Source organism: Equus caballus, chromosome 25 (assembly GCF_041296265.1).
Source record: "Equus caballus isolate H_3958 breed thoroughbred chromosome 25, TB-T2T, whole genome shotgun sequence".
Lineage (NCBI taxonomy): Eukaryota > Metazoa > Chordata > Mammalia > Perissodactyla > Equidae > Equus > Equus caballus.
Genome location: NC_091708.1, coordinates 9,585,879 through 9,602,204, shown reverse-complemented (window position 1 = coordinate 9,602,204; position 16,326 = coordinate 9,585,879). Strand labels below are relative to the sequence as shown.

The following is a 16,326-nucleotide window of genomic DNA, read 5'->3' as shown; positions in this document are numbered from 1 at the left end:
GCGAAGGGACCCCAGCGACTGCCCAGGGCTCCCGGGTGCGGGCGGGGCACCGGGACCTCCCGGATCTCCGCCCCTAGCGGTCCCCTCTCGGGACGCGGATGGCCGGGGGAGGCGAGGGGTGCATAGGGAAGCCCGCGCCTGCCGCTCGGTTCCCGGTAACTCAGCGGCTGACGCGCTGCGAGGACCGCGGAGCTCACTGTCGCCGCGCGAGGGACGATTCCGGCCGGTGTCACCAGTGGTCGGTGTTCTCCCGGCCTCGGCCTGACGCAAAGCACCTCAGGCCCCGAGTGTGCCTTTTCCTCTCCCCAGCGGCCCCGGGCTCTGAAGGGAATCTGCGTCCTCTGCCCAGGCCACACCCTCTGGTGCGAGGCCGGCTGGAGCTGGGCTCTCCCTCCGCTCCCGCGGGCCGCCCCGGGAGGCTCCTGCCGCCCCGTCCTGACCTGTCTGCTTGCCCCTCACTGCCTGTCACACCAAGCTAAACCCCCGCCTCCGGAGTATGGCCCCAGACCTGTCTCCTCAACTCCCTGCTTCATCCCATGCTCCAGCCGAACTAGACTTCTTGAGGTTTCCCAAACGTGTTCTGAGATGCCCCACCTCCTTGCCTTTGCTCAGGCTGTTCCCTCAGCCTGGGGTGCTGGCCCTTCTCTTCCCTTCAAGTCCTCCCCATCCCTCAGGGCCTAGGAGTCCTTTCAACTCCAGAGGTCCTACCTTTCCCGACCTTGGGGGCAGCGGTCAGTGCCACCTGGCACTGGCAAGACTTGGTCCCAGCCGTGGCCCCACCCGTGTGAGAAGAGCCCTTGCATGAAGGGGTAGCAGGACTCCTGTGTGGGCCTGCCCAGGGGAACTCCTGACTGCCGAAGGGGCTCAGGAAACCCTCATGGAAGGAAGCAAATTTTAAAACCTTTCAATAAATGTGGACTGAAGGAACCGACTTGCTGATTATAAAGGTAGAATTTGCAATACCAAGGGCTTCAAAAGTCCAGCAGGGCAACAGCAGGGCTGGGCACTGCCCTTTCTACTCCCTCCATGTCAGACAAGTCCTTTCAGACCGTGCCAGAGTGCCCTGAGAACTTAACTGCTGAGCCACTGGGCTGGCCCCAAATATTCAGACCTAAAGTAAACTGTGAAAAATTCCTGAAAGTAGAAACTGTTCAGTCAAATTTTCTGAATATAACAGAACTAAAACTTAGTAACTAAAGGTTAATTGAAAAATTGTGACCCACTTAAAAAATCGTTGAAAATCCCAAGTAGAGCACTGAAGGGGGAAATCAAAGCAGATGCTTAGAGATGGGTGACAATTAGAACACGCGGTCAAGAGCACGGGCCAGGGATTTGAAGTCTTGGGGCCCCAGTCCCAGTGCTGGCGCTGCTGCTCCCTGACTGGGATTCCAGTCACGGGCTTGAAATGAAGGTGGTAAGACCTATCTTAGGAGGTTTTTATTTCTAGATTAAATGAGACGATAATTAAAAAATATTGTTTAAACATCACTTACTTTTGTATGTAGAATATTTTGCAGTCACAATTTAGATATGTAAAGAGGTGACTGTTTCTCTGTATAGATCAAGCTCAAATTCTGCTGATGGTAGAAAACTTGTGCATTGAAGAAAACTCCACTAAGTTATACTACTTTAGTCTCTTGGAGCTAAATATTCAAGCAATCCAGAATCTTTCCCAGCCCCTCTGCACTTCTGGGCCAACTCCTCCAGACTCAGATTCTTCGGCAGGAGCATCTGTTGGACTAAGCCTGGGTCACATGCCTTCACACAAGCTTTCAGAAAGAGAGCAGAGGAATGTCTTCACCCCTTCAGCTTCCATAGTTAAGTACAAGATCTTTTACACTCAAATAGAGACTTCTCCACATGCCAAGCAGCCAAAACCCAGCAAATGTCTCCCCTCTCTCCCTTTTCAGAAAGGGGAATTTTGTTTCTCTCTTACATCTGTTTCCCCAGAATGTTCTACACTCCATGACTCAGCCATTCTCAGTGTCTAAGCTCTTACATCATTATGAGTTCTTCCCCAAACTATGGCTTAAGATACAACTATGCTTTAAGCCCTTCAGGCTTTGGCTTTTGATCTGCAGAGGTTTTTGGAATAAAAAATTCATTGTAATAGCTTAATGTATGGAAGGCCATGGCAACTAGAAAAGTGGGGGAAAGAAAAACCTTGGCAGAAAAATCTCCTTATTTTATCCTCTTATACTCTCTTTATTGTTGTTGTTAGAAAATGTATGGGATGCTGCCAAAGCTGTACTTAGAGGAAAATACACAGCATGAGAAATATGAGCATAAGCTTTGAGTTAGTCCTGGGTTCAAAATATCCCTGCTCTGCTACTTACCAGCCATGTGACCTTGGAGAAATTATTTAATCTCCTCAATCCTTAGTTGCATCAGCTGTAAATAGTGTTAATAATACTATTTGCCTCATAGAGAGATTGTGAGAATTGCATGAGATAATTCATTTAAAACACTTGCTACTATGCTTGCGTGAAAGGAATCCTTGGACAATCTTGAGAAAGTGGTCCAGGAATCTTCTTGGTCATTCTTGGCCACTTGTCACATGACAGTTCTTCCAGTGGGAACTGTCAGTAAAAGGGCATGGTACACAAAGGCTCAACCCTCTCTAATCCCAGGAGATAATAGACATAAGATATAACCAAGCATGGAGTGTTTGCTAGATTTTACATTTTGCTGATTTGTAGTATAATGTTCCTGTTAATATACAGACCAAGTTCATCACTCAGTGCTCAAAATGAGAAAGAAAATCTGTAGTTAGATGACATCACTGTCAATCTTGGATAAGCAAGAGGAAGGTAGGAAAGCAGAAGGGAGAGAAGTAGTCACCAGGTCATGTCCATGGAGCTAAAGCGTTGATGAGCCTCTGATTGACCCCCTTCCTAAGAGAAGGGGCTCATTTGACTCTCTGCCCAGGGCTTGGAAACCAGGAAGGAGAGAAGCTTCACCATCAAAGGGTGGAGAAAACGTATAGATAGTCACTTATTGTTACTTAATACTTCCTTGATTGAACATAAAGGGACTTCAATGAAATCCCTTCCTATTGATCTCTGTATTGCTGTAGACTGAATGTTTGTGTCCCTCTAAAATTCATATGGTGAAACTATTCCCCAAGGTGATGGTATTTGGAGGTGGGGCCTTTGAGAAGTGATTAGGTTATGAGGGTGGAGTCCTCACGAATGGGATTAGTGCCTCTATAAAAGGGACTCCAGAGAGCTCTCCTGCCCTCTTTCCTCCCGGTGAGGAAACAACTAGAAGTTGGCAGTCTGCAACTCAGAAGAGAGCTCTCACCAGCACCCAACCATGCTGGCATCCTGATCTCGGACTGCCAGCCTCTAGAACAGTGAGAAATAAATTTCTGTTGTTTCTGAGCCACCCAGTCTATGGTATTTTGCTCTAGCAGCCCCAGCTGACTAAGACATGTATCTTAGAATCCTGAACCTTACATTTACTGACTATGAAAATAATCTATTACCGAATTTGGAGCCTGGAAGGAGAAGGCTCTCCCCTGATCTTTGATAAAAAAATTCCCCTGAAACAGCCTGAAACATGATAGATGGCCGATAAATCACAACTATTATTATACTCCTTATTTAAAAAGAGAAAAATAAACTCTAAGTGTTGGACTAAAGAAGCTAGACAAATTACAAAACAAATTAAAAAAAGAACTATAAGCATAGTTGAACTCTGGTTAGTGAGTGAATGAATGCTGACGTGTTTCGGGGTGAAATATTGACGTTTACAACTTACTCTGAAATGCATAAAAAAATAAAATGGATTCAACTTACTTTGAAACACACATAAAATAAGATTGATGGATAGAAGGAGAGATGGATAGCTAGTGACAAAGCAAATCCAGCAAAACGCTCACAGTAGAATCGAGACGGTGAGCACAGGCATTTTCGCCTTAAAATTGTCTGCAGCTTTGAAATTTTCCCTAATAAAGTGTTTAAAAACTAACTGAATAAAGAAATTAATATAGATAAAAACAGAAAATTATGCATTAGAAAACAGAAAGGAGCAGAATTGAAAAATACATCCTAAAGCTGGAAGACATATTGAGTAGATAAATCTCTACAAAATCAAATCAATAAAAAGTCTAAAAGGAGAGAAAACTCAAAAGTACTACATTAGTAATAAAAAAGGGGATATGATCTTTTTTTAGAAATGTTCAGAAAAGTAATATCCATGTCTCTACTAGTAGTTTTTCTGAATTGGGCAATTTTCTAGGAAAATACAAATTTCTGATATTTATTTAAGAAGAGGAAAAAAAACTCTATGTGAACAAATATAGCCATAAAAAAAAGAAAAGGAAAATATCACTGCTTACCCAAATAGAGATGGACTCAGGTAAGTTTGCAGGCAAAGCTCGGTCAAGCCCTTGAATGACAGATGAGTCTGGTACCATGTACATGTTCTAAAGCAGAGAAAACCTCCCCCATTCGTTTAGTGAAGCTAGAATGATCCTGACTCCAAAACCCGAAAAATGTAGCAAATACAAAAAACCAGAGTGCAACAGCATTTATGAATATAAATACCAAAATCCAAAATAAAACATCACCAAATTGAATCTAGCAGTGTATTGTTAGAATAATACATCATGACCAAATAAAACTTATTTCGAGAGTATAAGGATGGTTCAATATTAAGATATATACTCGCAATTTATAATATTAATAAGTCAAAGGAAAAATATAATGTAAACAAGTGCTGAAAATATCTTTGATACAATTCAATATCCATTACTGAGTTTTAAAAAAATCTCTTATTTTCCCTTAGCAGAATAAAGCGAAGCCTCCTAAAACAAACGGTAAAACATGTCATACTTAAACACGTCCCACTTAACAGTAAAACAATGGGACACTCCCGTTGAAATCAAGAACATCATAAAATTTCTTGCCATCATTACTGTTAATCAACATTGATGTGGACTTCTAGCCAGTACTAAGACAACAAAAAGAGATAAGAGGTATAGATATTGGAAAAGGAAGAGCCAAGTTTTCATTATAGTTTCTCCATGGAAAAACCTAAGAAAGTCCACTAAATTCATATAAAAAAATTTACATGATGGCCAGGTCCCAAAAAAATATTTAAAAAAATCAGCTCTTTGGGGGCCAGCCCGGGGGCATAGTGGTTAAATTCACATGATCCACGTCAGCGGCCGGGGTTTGTGAGTTCGGATCCCAGGCACAGACCTAGCACCACTCATCAAGCCATGCTGTTGTGGCGTCCCACATACAAAATAGAGGAAGATTGGCACAGATGTTAGCTCAGTGACAATCCTCCTCACCAAAAACCAAAAATGAAAACAAAAACACCAAAACAAAGTCAGCTTTTTTACATAGCATCAATAACCAGTTCGAACATATCGGGGGAGAAACACTGAAAACAGTAACGACAATAACCCCTTTTAAAAGCACCTGGGTATAGACTTATGTTGCTATAATACATTCATTTTATCATGAGGATTGTAGACGTGCCTCCCATGTGACAGCCTGGGCTCTTTTAGGAAGAAAGTAAATACTTGCTATGATGAGGGGTGGCTCCTCGCCACGGGGAAAGTAAGCTAGATCCAGAGCGCCACGTTCCCCACACGTGGGGCCAGAGCCCAATCCTCTGCTTGAGAGGCAGCAAAGCCGGCTTTGAACTGGCGAAGCCTGAACGAGCGCGGGCCACCGTGCAGCTCTGGGCTGAAGCCCGAGAGCCGGCAGCTGTGTTGGTGTAGCTCCAGAAGGGGCAGAGGCTGGCCTGCTCTCTGGGTGGTGGAGCAGTGGGGTTCTTGGGGAGATAGGGAGAGACTCCGGACAACACGGGCGTGAAGAAGGGCTAGGAGAGGCAGATGGAGAGGAATGAGGTCAGGAAGGAAGGAGCATTCCGTGGGCACCTCCGAACGTTTAAACCAAGAGCTCTTGCCCATCTTGGGCGGTGTGCCAGAATGAGTGGGCAGATCCTGTCACATCTCCTGGTCCTTACCCAGCATTGCCCTGACCTGCTGCGTCGGTATCTTCTTTTTGCTCCACTTCCTTCCCTAAACTGACTCTCCGCCCTGCTCTCTGCCCAGAAGGCGGACCTGTCGAGTTACCACAATGGGCTCCAGGAGTGGGGAGACCTGAGGGCGGTGGGGGAAATGCCTGCTCCAGGCAGTGCTCTCCTGGGTTCCGGTAACTACCCCACCACTTTGGCCTTGGGGGTGCTAACAGCCTCTGTTACAGCTCACGCCCTGCACTCTTCCTGTGGTTTAGTACATCCTGCTCACACCTTTGTAAATAGCTCCTTTATTGAGACTTCCTCAGATTATCCTAATTTGGGTGGGTCACTTGTTTACCTGCTGGGTCCTGACCAACATAAACCTTACCTGACAGCTCAGTAAAGCAACTGCTCACATCTCCAGCAGAGTTCAGGGGGAGATTGGTCTGGTGAAGACAGGTGAGCTGGCCCTCAGGAAGAGGACAGCACGTCGCCTGATTGCTGGCTGGGGTTCTGGTCAAGATGGGGCTTCACCCTGTGAACCATTAGACAGGGAAATGCCAACCAGCAGACAACTTCCCAAATAAGAAGCCATGTTCCTGAACTTGCCCTCACAGGGCAGTGAGGTAAGTGCCTCCACCCCGATGTGGACAGAGGGCCCCGCCCCAACGATAGAGAGAGAGATACGTATGGAGGATTCTGTTGTGCACTCACTGGTACAGGCAGGGAGAGCAAGGGGCAGTATGGGTGACTTTTTCCTTTGTTTAAATTTCCAGTATTTGGGGAATGCACATGTTGTTTTCATAATGAGAAAATACAGTGAACTTCATTTTGGGAAAATGAAAGAGCAGGTGGAGTTGGAGGCAGGAGTGTGTTAGCAGGCTTCCTCATGGGAAGGCTTCCTGCCTTCCCCTTCCCCCGCAGCAGCCTGACTTCCTGAGAACCTCACTCCACCTTTGGACTTTAGACTTTTTAGACCTTGCGTGTGCTCTCTGTGCACCATTTTGTGTGGGCCAGCGAGAACAAGGTGAAAAGCGCAGTGTAAACTGTCTTGGAAAGTGCCAGAGAGCTGTGTCAGTTACTTGTATGATTCCTGCTGCTCCTCGACCATGCATGTCTGCCTTGTTGGGCTGACCTGACCTTGAACCTATTCCACTGTGCCCGCCCCTGGTGCCCACCTTCAGGAGGCTCTGCCGCACGGCTGCTCCATCCCTGAAAGCACTCATCCCGCCCAGCTGCCTTGTGCCAGGGAAAGCCCAGACCTGGCCTCAGGCCTTGGCTTTGCCCTGACTTGCTGTGTGACCTTGGGCTAGTAATTCTGCTCTTCTGGCCTGTCTTCCTCTATACAAAGTGGAAATCCACCCCCCAGCTCCAAGCTTGCTTGCCTGGGGAAAGGAATTTCCCTAGGCATGAGCCCTCTGCTTTCTCTTCCCCTCAACAGGCAGAGTGCCCAACGCAGGCTCCTTCCGCAGCAGGGAGAGAGGGAGAGAGGGAGGGAGAAGGCTCCCGGGGCAGGGCCTCCAGTGCCTTTGAGAGATGGAGCGCCCTCTGGGGGAGCCTGTGGGTTTGGCTCCCACTAGCTCAGGGATGAAGGGAAACCATTAAATCAGACGAAGGACAATAAACATCTTCTGTGTCAAGACCATCAGTGTTGCTGGTGGGTTTAACTTTCTCCCGGCAGTGGAGCTGAAACAGACGCAGGCTGGACCCTGAGGGAGGGCACCGGGCGCAGGGGAAGCCTGGCACCCAGCCTCATTCAGTTAATGTTTGCTCAGCAGAGTCGAGGATGAGCACAGGACAGGGAAGGGAAGCTCGCCTGACAGCGAGGTCAGTGGATGATCTCGAAGGTCTCTCCTGACACGGAAGTTTGACACACACAGTTCTCTGCACACCAGAGCTATCCAGATCAGTCAGTGGAGCCGGGAGGGAAGGGCAGATGCTCTGCATGCCACTCTGGCCCGGCATTCAAGGCCAGCACGTCTGACTTGCCTCACACCTCCCCTCATCACCCCTTCCCAACCCATCACCTCCACTGTTCTACCACTGGGACGGCCCCAGACTCTCCTGCTCTGTGCCTTTGCTCAAGCCGTACCCTCTACTTAGAATGCCCCTCCTTAAAGCCATCTGGACGAGCCTCCCTATTTCTACCTGGCCCAGCTCAAATCAAACCCTCAAAGAAGCCTTCTGTCTCCTTGTTAGACTTTCTCTCCTCTTCACACCTCCTGTGGCACGTTGTCTGCACAACCGGATTACCTGCTCCTCCTGTCTTGCACAAGCAAACCATAACTAAGTGCGATGCCACTTGGGAGCTCCTAGTTGACACACTTCCTGACTAGAAACGAGCGTCCCACAGCTTATATTGAAGACATCCTAATGACCATTAGTGACTGACGCCAGTGACATGCCAAGCTCACTGTCCTGAGGAAGTGAGCCTTGCCTATGTACAGGGCGGAGACCACAGCTCCCACCCGCTACTCTAGGCAGTTAGAGCCACTCCTCCAGCCTGGGCAGCGGGAGGCAGAGACGCCTTTGAATTGGCTATGGCACTGAAGTTTTTAAAATAACCAGGAGAGAGGCCTGAGGAACGAAGTGAGACTGAAGCAGTAAAGGCATGGAACTTGACAGAGATGTCGTTATGGGCTCCACTACCTAGTAGGAACCAGCGGCAGTTACTGGACAAAGAAAACTGTGCTCATATTTGTACTCGGATAAGCTGAGACAGCAGTTTTATCTCGAGGCAGATGCACTTCGCCTTTTTACTTGCCCTCCTGCACCTGATGTGATCTGGGCAGCAGCGTGTGTGGTCCCTGACTAGCCAGCTGTGGCCACCCTGCTCCCCGGAGCCAGTAATTGGCCTGGGCATGGGATCCAGCCAAGGAGACACAGGGGTGACTGCCGAGGAATATTTTTCTTACTCATAAGAGGCCCTGGCAGCAAAAGGAGAAGGCACTGTGGCTCTCATGCCCTTTCTTGCTGAGAACACTGTGCTGGACCTTAGCTAGGAGCTGAGACAGCCCCCATGAGACCAAGAGGGCAGAGCTGTGATCTCTTCGTCATGCACACAAAATGAACATTTGGTGGCGTGAATGATGTGCATTTGCTGTCCCCAGCCTACAGAAGAATGATTATGTAGGATTAAGGAGAGACCAACTGTGTAGTGTCATCCAGTGACAATCAAGCCTTAAGCCCAGATCCTGTCCCGGAGCCCTTGGGAAGCTCCCTGGCAGAGCTGACTCTGGAGCGAGACCTCCAGGAAGCAGGCAGAATCTTCCACAAATTGACCTGCTTCTTTTTGCACTGATTTCAATTTTCTGCACTCTCTTTTTTGCCATTTTTGCCCTGGGTGTAACAATTATTTCATTATTAGCCACTTTGGATAATTCCCTTTTTCTATAGGTGAGTCGTACAAAGCGCCCCAGGGTCCTTACTGGGCTCTGGGGGCTACATCTCCGGTCTGTGCTCAGCCTGAGGGCGAGGCAGTGCTGTGTGCCCGCAGGCTGAACTGGTCTGAGGGCTAATGGCCTCCTGCTAGAGAGATGCACACTCCTCAGAGGACGCAGCCAGCAGAAGGCTTCTTCCAGGAACAGTTACTTCCTGTGAGAAATCCATCGGGCCCGCTGTAGGCGGGGCTGCAGCTCCCATAACTTTCCTGCTCTGCTACAGAGGTGAGCTTGTGACCCAAGCCGGGCCTGTGACCCTCTTGGGGTCCACACCTGCCCAATTACTCGCTTTAGACTGCACACGGAGCTGTTTCATCTGTTTTCTAGTGTCTTGGTTTCATTACCCATGGCATAGGAGCCTCTGAATCTTTCTCTCTCCCCCAAGACCCAGTTGTCTCCTGCAGGATCTGCATTCGAGGCCTCTACCAGCCTGACACACTTGGCCTTGGGCAGAAGGCTGGAAAGCCATCCAGCACGAGCTCCACCTGCACTCATGCTGGGAAGCCATGAGGCAGCCTGGGTGTGCTCAGCACAGCAACTGGCCAGCGAGGAGCACCCTCTGCCTGTCCTGGGCTTGTCTGGCCCCTAACATCTCATGATTGTGTCCTCAGAAGGACAACCTTTACATCTTTCTCTCCCTTGATACACCCCCACCCCCAAACCCCAGCACCTCTCATTTTCTCTTCTTTCTTTCCCAGGCCATGAAACTGGTATTACTTTCCCAATAAAAAATTTAGTCAGTCTGGCTGTTGTCCTATCCTGATGAGAAAGGACCTCTGTGGTGGACTATTATTATTCAAAAGACTCATGGTCCCTCCTCCAGCTCCTCCCCTGCCACCTCCCCCTAACACACACACACACACACCCCCCAGAAGATTAAATATCCCTTCCTTTTGAAATCAGGAGTGGCTGTGTGACTTGCTTGGGCCAGTAAGATGTAGGCAGAAATGACAGTGCCACTTCTGAGCAGAGACCTAAGGGCCAGTTGTGGTTCTCTCTGCCTCTTTCCTCCCTTTTGTGGGGACACTGGAATGGGTCCTTGGAGTGAAGACAGTGTAGAGAAGAGCAGCTGGCCCACAGTGGACATGTGACACGAGCAAGATGTGAGCCTCTGTTGTTGTCAACCATGGAGATTTCAGGATCTTAGCCTCAGCTGATTGATAGAATGTCCCAGGCCTTGATCAACAGGCCCTCTTTCTCCACAGTCCAAGGGCCTCTCTGCCCCAGGACACACCCTGAAGCTAGAACATCGGGCCCAAAGCAGTGCGGAACAGAGCTGCCTAGTCTGCTCCTGGGTCTCAGAGGGCCTGGAGCTCTCGGTCCTGAAGGCCTAAAGCTGGGGTCTTTGTATTTAAATTCCTGCCACTCTGGTGATGCCTGGTCTGGTCTGAGCCGCTCTCTTCCAGCTGCCCCACTTGCCCAGGGCCCATGGCTGGCAACAGTAACACTCCATGACTTCCTATTCCAGATGGAGGACACAGCTCACCCAAGAGTGATCAGTGGTTTCATTTTAAATGCCCACATTGCTTAGAAGTACATAAGATCATATAAAAATTGTTTTTATTAAAATAGAAAAGCTTTCCAGTATATTGCATTGAAGACATTTATAGAGAAAAGGCCGATGCAGCAAACACGCTCCAGCAGCCCCGAGATCATCCGGAACCTTGAAGTGCCCACTGTTAAACAACGTTTTGGTAAAATAAGCACATCCCTATATATTCCAGAGAGTACATATAATACTGAAAACAATACTTCATGTAAAGTCTAAGTTTAGGTGCATACAAACAAGAAGTATTACATTGAATAGCTTATTTCAAACTGTGAAACACATTCAAAGTATTCCACTTCTTAGACAACATGCAAACATTTTAATACTTAGATTGACATTTTTAAATATATAAACCATAATTCTTTATAATTCTATATCAAAAAGAAAGTCAGACAGAACACTTATCTATATTGTGCATATCACAGAAAGCAAATGTGTCTCCACGAAGAGAAAGTACTGGGTTAACATGCATGATTGTCGCTTTACAAATATGGCTGTTCACCTTCATAATAAAATAGAAAAATCATGTATTTTTTACATGAACTACTCTTTATTTCACTTTTTGGCAATTAAATAAGTAGCAGCAATTGGTTTAAAGATTGATGTTTAAAAACTCTAAATTTAACTTGGATGAATACTGAAGAATATACATCTGGTTAATATAAAAATGCATAATGCAAGACGCTTTGATGCGACGTAACTGCCTTTCACAGAAGTCACAGTAAGCACATTAGTAACCACTGAGACGGCCACCATATATCATTATCTGAGTGTCACTTAATCAGCTTGCTTTTACTTAACAAGATAGATGGGTTCCCAAATTACATTTCTGTAAATTAAATTTGCCCGATGACTTACATGATCATTTCAAAACGCTTTCCCTTTATTTCTTCCTCTAATAGCAGCAGCTCTTCACCGCGAGCCCCCGCTTCCAGACAGAGGAGGTAACTGTCTGCAAAGAAACACACACCTCCTAGGGGCATCTGAATACTTAACGGAACTCTGAAATGAAGTTCCTGTGATATGAAGCCCACAGTGAAGTGAGCTATCTTTCTAAAAAGGGATCATCTCATTTATCAGTAATCCTGAATTTGGTTTAGAGTAGAGGACCCATCAAAGGAGCAAAATGTAAATGGTAAGGGGTGATCCACCTGAAGGGGACATCCTCTTTTCAAAAGTATTTGGAAGCATATATTTTAACATTTGTAAAAAACAAAACAAAAGCCCTACAAATATTGGCAGGTTGAAGAAAAAATACTGTGTGGTGAATAGAGGTGACAAGAGCTTTCACTTGGCCACTATTCAACTACAAACCAGCAGTCCTGTATGTTTTTCACAAGGTAGAAAAACTAGATCGAGGCACATTTTACCCTTCTCACGGGCAGTCAGTTGTGTCTCCAGAGCAAGTGCAAGGCGAGGCCCAGGCTGAGGAAGAGGCAGGAGTGGCAGGGGGGTGTGGTCCCGATGCCGGCCGACGGCACGCTGCTAGAGACCTGTACCTGGGAAATGATGAGGGCAGACAGGGGGATGTGGGATGCCAGGGTAGGGCTGTCAGAGTTGATGAGGGATTCGATCTTCTCCGCTTCTTTATTGCAGGCCTCAATCTGGAAGAGGAAAATCAGATTCTTTTAATATAAAACCACAGAACCCATAAAAAGGTCAAGTCAGACAAATCCCACATATATCCTAACACATACATAACATAGGGAATACGCTTTCTCTCTGTCCTATCCTTGGCTGGAGTCACATTTTATTAGAGTCTTAATTTATTACACAAATCATAACAGCATCAATGAAAATGAAATCAGAGAAGAAATGAGCCACAATGCCACTGCCCTTTCCTTTTTCCACCATCGTGCTCACCACTTATCCCCATTTAGACATTATCTTTCCATGGTTAAACAGTCACGAGGAATGGACTGTCAATGCCTAGTTAAACATGAGGGTGAAAGCAATGAGACTTAAGGAGCTTTCTTATTGTGCAGTTTACCAGGGGCTTATATTCACCCCCTTCATTTGAGCCCTCACTATTCTGATGCCGAAACTTGGGCCTACATGCATGAGGCTCCACATACATCTCGATTGTGAGGAAGAAAGATTGGGGCCCACAAGACCAGCTCTAGTGGGCTGCCCTCCCCAGTGGGAGCAAAGTCCTCCAGAGACTGGAGTCTATTCTGGCTCTGTCACTGCATGACCCGTGCCAGTCCCTCCCCCCCGGGCCTCAGCCAACTCGTCTGTACGATGAGCAGCTCCTTCCGTCTCTGCACCCTCTGAGTCACAGCATCTCAACCTCTCCTCTCTCCCACTCCTTTGAATCCTGCTGTCAAAAGGGTACCCAGCTTCAGCCCCCCGGAAAACGCTCCCCAGTGTAGCTCTGTCCTTCAGAGACTGCCTTGCGTCTCTCCCTCCTGCCCAGCCGAATGCCTCCATGTCCTCACCACCTGGTCCTCCCCTGGCTCTGGTTTGTGCCCACCCCTCCCAAGTCCCCCAAACTTGACAGTGACAAGATGGTGGCACAGCACCTGCTGAACCCCACCTGCAAAGCTTTTGGAGAATGATCAACAGGAACAATCAGGATCACAATTTCTGACTCAATGCTGAAGTATCCAAATACGTCGCACTGTGGGACAGACACGTGCATGCGGATTTTCTGAAGTATTTCCAGAACTGTTATCGGCTTTTTGTTTGTTACCTATAAAGAGAAAAAGTTTCTATTATCTGAAAAAAAGAATTCCTTATTATTGCCAAAGCTGCCTCGCCACCTTGCCTAAGGCAAGGAGGCTCTTTCAACCAAGGAACCGCTAAGCGCAGGCCCCAGAAGGCCCTGCCAGCTGCATTCGAAATCTCCAGTCTGTTCCAATGGGGTCTGGCCTGACTGTGAAGCTTTGCAGCCTGGATAAGTGTTCTCAACAGAAATGCTTCTTCTTCTTCTTTTTTTTTTCTTTAAATAAAGTATTTTGAGTTGGAGGCTGCAGGGAAATAATTAAAGTCTTTGTATAAAAATACAGGTGTTTTAATCCAAATGGGGACAATTTTCTAGGTAGCGGCAGGTGTTGTCTGGAGCCCTGCCTCCACAACAGTGAGCAGCCAAAGGAGTGGCAGAGAAGCAAAGTGGGCAGAGCCACAGTGGGTAGGGGCTGGCGCTGGACGCACCGGGAAGAGTGGGGCCTGAGAGGGCAGGCCACCTGGAAACCAGTGGGGCGCCTACCAGTCTCTGGTTGCCTGGTTCTGCCTCCAGCCCCAACTCTGCTTACCAGGCCAGGAGGCGATCTTTCCTAAGAAAGACTCAGGCTGTGACATGCGAGCAGGGTCACCATACAGCCAGGCTGCAAAGGAAAGGAGTGCAGGACCCGGAGCAGACAGCCCGGGTTCAGAACCTGAGTTGCTTCTCTGCAGATGGGTTTCTTCATCTATAAAGGGGATAACATCTTCTACTCTGTAGGATTACTGAGAGGTTTATCAATCCGCTTCGAACAGTACCTGGCATATAAAGCAATTTACCTTAGCAATAGTATCCAGCTTTTCTTTGTCAAATAAAACTCTTAACATCCCAGCACATAACGGGCAACAAGCACCTGTATAACAGAAAGCATTTCACGTGTGTTCAGAATTGGAAGTGTGGAGAACCCAGAACAGTTGGTGAAACCCCCCGGCCCTTCCTTCCGTGCTCGGAGAGCTGCAGCTGCTCTCCTGATGGAGCACTTTTAGATGTGTTCCCTGACTACCTGGGAGGGCCTCAGAATTTGCACATCCACCAGAACGCTTCCTCCAGCCCTGCTTTCATCCTTCAACACTTCTCAGGGTGAGGCAGCTGTGGTGGAAGGCAGCACAGAGAGGGCTGGCCTTTCGAGAGACATGGGGCTGAGACCCTGGCCCGCCTCAGAAGTCACTGTGTGATCCTGGGCAGGTGCTTTCCCGGCCCTTAGATTTCCTGTTTGCGAAAGCAGGGACTCCCGGAGTGTTTGATTCTAATTTAATATTTAAAATTATTTTAAACTGTTAAAAAACGATAACAAAGTATCAGAACAGCTTTGTTTTGCTCACTGCTGCGTCCACAGTGCCTAGAAGAATGTCCGGCACATGCTGGAAGCTCAGTAAACATCTGATGAATTCATGGATGGAGGAATGAGCTTGTTAGATTCCAGATTAATGTGTTCTGTGCAGACTTGGGATAGAGTCTCTTCTGCCACCTCTGTTTAACTGAAGAGTATGAGCCTGTAAGGTAAGCTGTTTAAGAAAATTGTTACCGCTTATAACAGTCTATGAAATAAGACTTTCTTGATTATACGCAACTAAAACAATTAGGTGCTAACGCCAATCTAAGACAACTCTCTTCTGTTTCTCTCAATTTCAAAAGTTGGTGTGCATCAAAACTACTTCAATTATTCATTCATTCATTATGATTTCTTTATTAACTTTATAATAAGTAAATATTATGCATTTGAACTAATAACCATAATTTTAGTAATTAAATACTGCTTTATCTGTTTATATATTATTGTTTGGTGTAAGATTTTCCTCGAAAAAAGTTTACTATATTGTTTTAAAACCACCAGACCAGATGATGTCTAAGGTAACCTGGTTGACCCGGAATAACACATCTAATCAGCATCAGGCACAGTCACGACTTTTTGAAAAATGTAAATAAACTAGTCAGCTCTCTTCCCCTCAGTGACTCACTCTCTTCCCACTCCCACCCCGGCCCCTCCCCAAGCACTGCCAGCCTACCAGGTGGGATGACAGGTTTGCACTCAGTCACCGAGAGCGAAGGACACTTCACAGCAGCGCATTCAGTGACAGAATTGTACTCTGAGAGGACCCCGATGGCCTGGCAGGGCCCGTGGTAATCCACCGCCACACGATCCGAGTAGGCAGCACACACGCTGCTGTAGGTCTCCCCATTGTGCCCGCAGACGGGCTCTGTGGCTCTGCAGAACGGCTGGGGGCAAATCAATCACATTCAGCCTGGAAACCTCAGTGATGCACTTTTCCTACCCAAGAACACACAGTAGAGGGCTCCCTACTTCCAGGAAGGAAAAAAGATGCAGGCGGATCCTCTTAATGAATCTCCCGAGGTGGGCTAAACACAGTGGGGGGGCGGGGAACAGGACTCTCCCAAGATGAACTGAGGAGATCACTCTCTCAGCCTCTTTGGGACTTGGGTGCTCATTCCATGTGAACTGATTTGAGATACAATCCCCTCCCTCCAGACTTCTATGCTTCCAGAAATGCCTGTTTGAAGAAAACGAGATCCACCGTCCTACAAATATGGAGGCTTTATCATTTCACACTGGGTGAGGGATAAGGGCAGAGTCAGTGGGCAGACAGACTCTGGATCCATGGGGCAGGTTAAGAATA

At 47.3% G+C, this 16,326-nt stretch overlaps 1 protein-coding gene and 1 long non-coding RNA gene across 9 annotated transcripts in view; one reads left to right on the top strand and one right to left on the bottom strand.

Annotated features, from left to right (window-relative positions):
* The first annotated feature begins 6,372 nt into the window (after positions 1 to 6,372).
* On the top strand, positions 6,373 to 10,164 carry LOC111770680 (uncharacterized). The gene is made up of 3 exons (XR_002804059.2): positions 6,373 to 6,605; positions 9,376 to 9,644; positions 9,805 to 10,164. It is a non-coding gene; the product is annotated as an uncharacterized lncRNA (long non-coding RNA).
* A 798-nt stretch (positions 10,165 to 10,962) lies between these two features.
* The window catches only part of RECK (reversion inducing cysteine rich protein with kazal motifs), a 97,791-nt gene continuing 92,427 nt past the window's right edge, over positions 10,963 to 16,326 (bottom strand). For all 8 annotated transcript variants that reach the window (XM_023629662.2, XM_070250707.1, XM_070250708.1 and 5 more), the window contains 4 exons: positions 15,697 to 15,907; positions 14,470 to 14,543; positions 13,505 to 13,660; positions 10,963 to 12,572 (listed from right to left, as the gene is read on the bottom strand). In XM_023629662.2, coding sequence (XP_023485430.1) covers positions 12,354 to 12,572; positions 13,505 to 13,660; positions 14,470 to 14,543; positions 15,697 to 15,907 — 660 coding nt within the window. In that variant the 3' untranslated portion in view covers positions 10,963 to 12,353. The remainder of the gene's footprint in view (positions 12,573 to 13,504; positions 13,661 to 14,469; positions 14,544 to 15,696; positions 15,908 to 16,326) is intronic.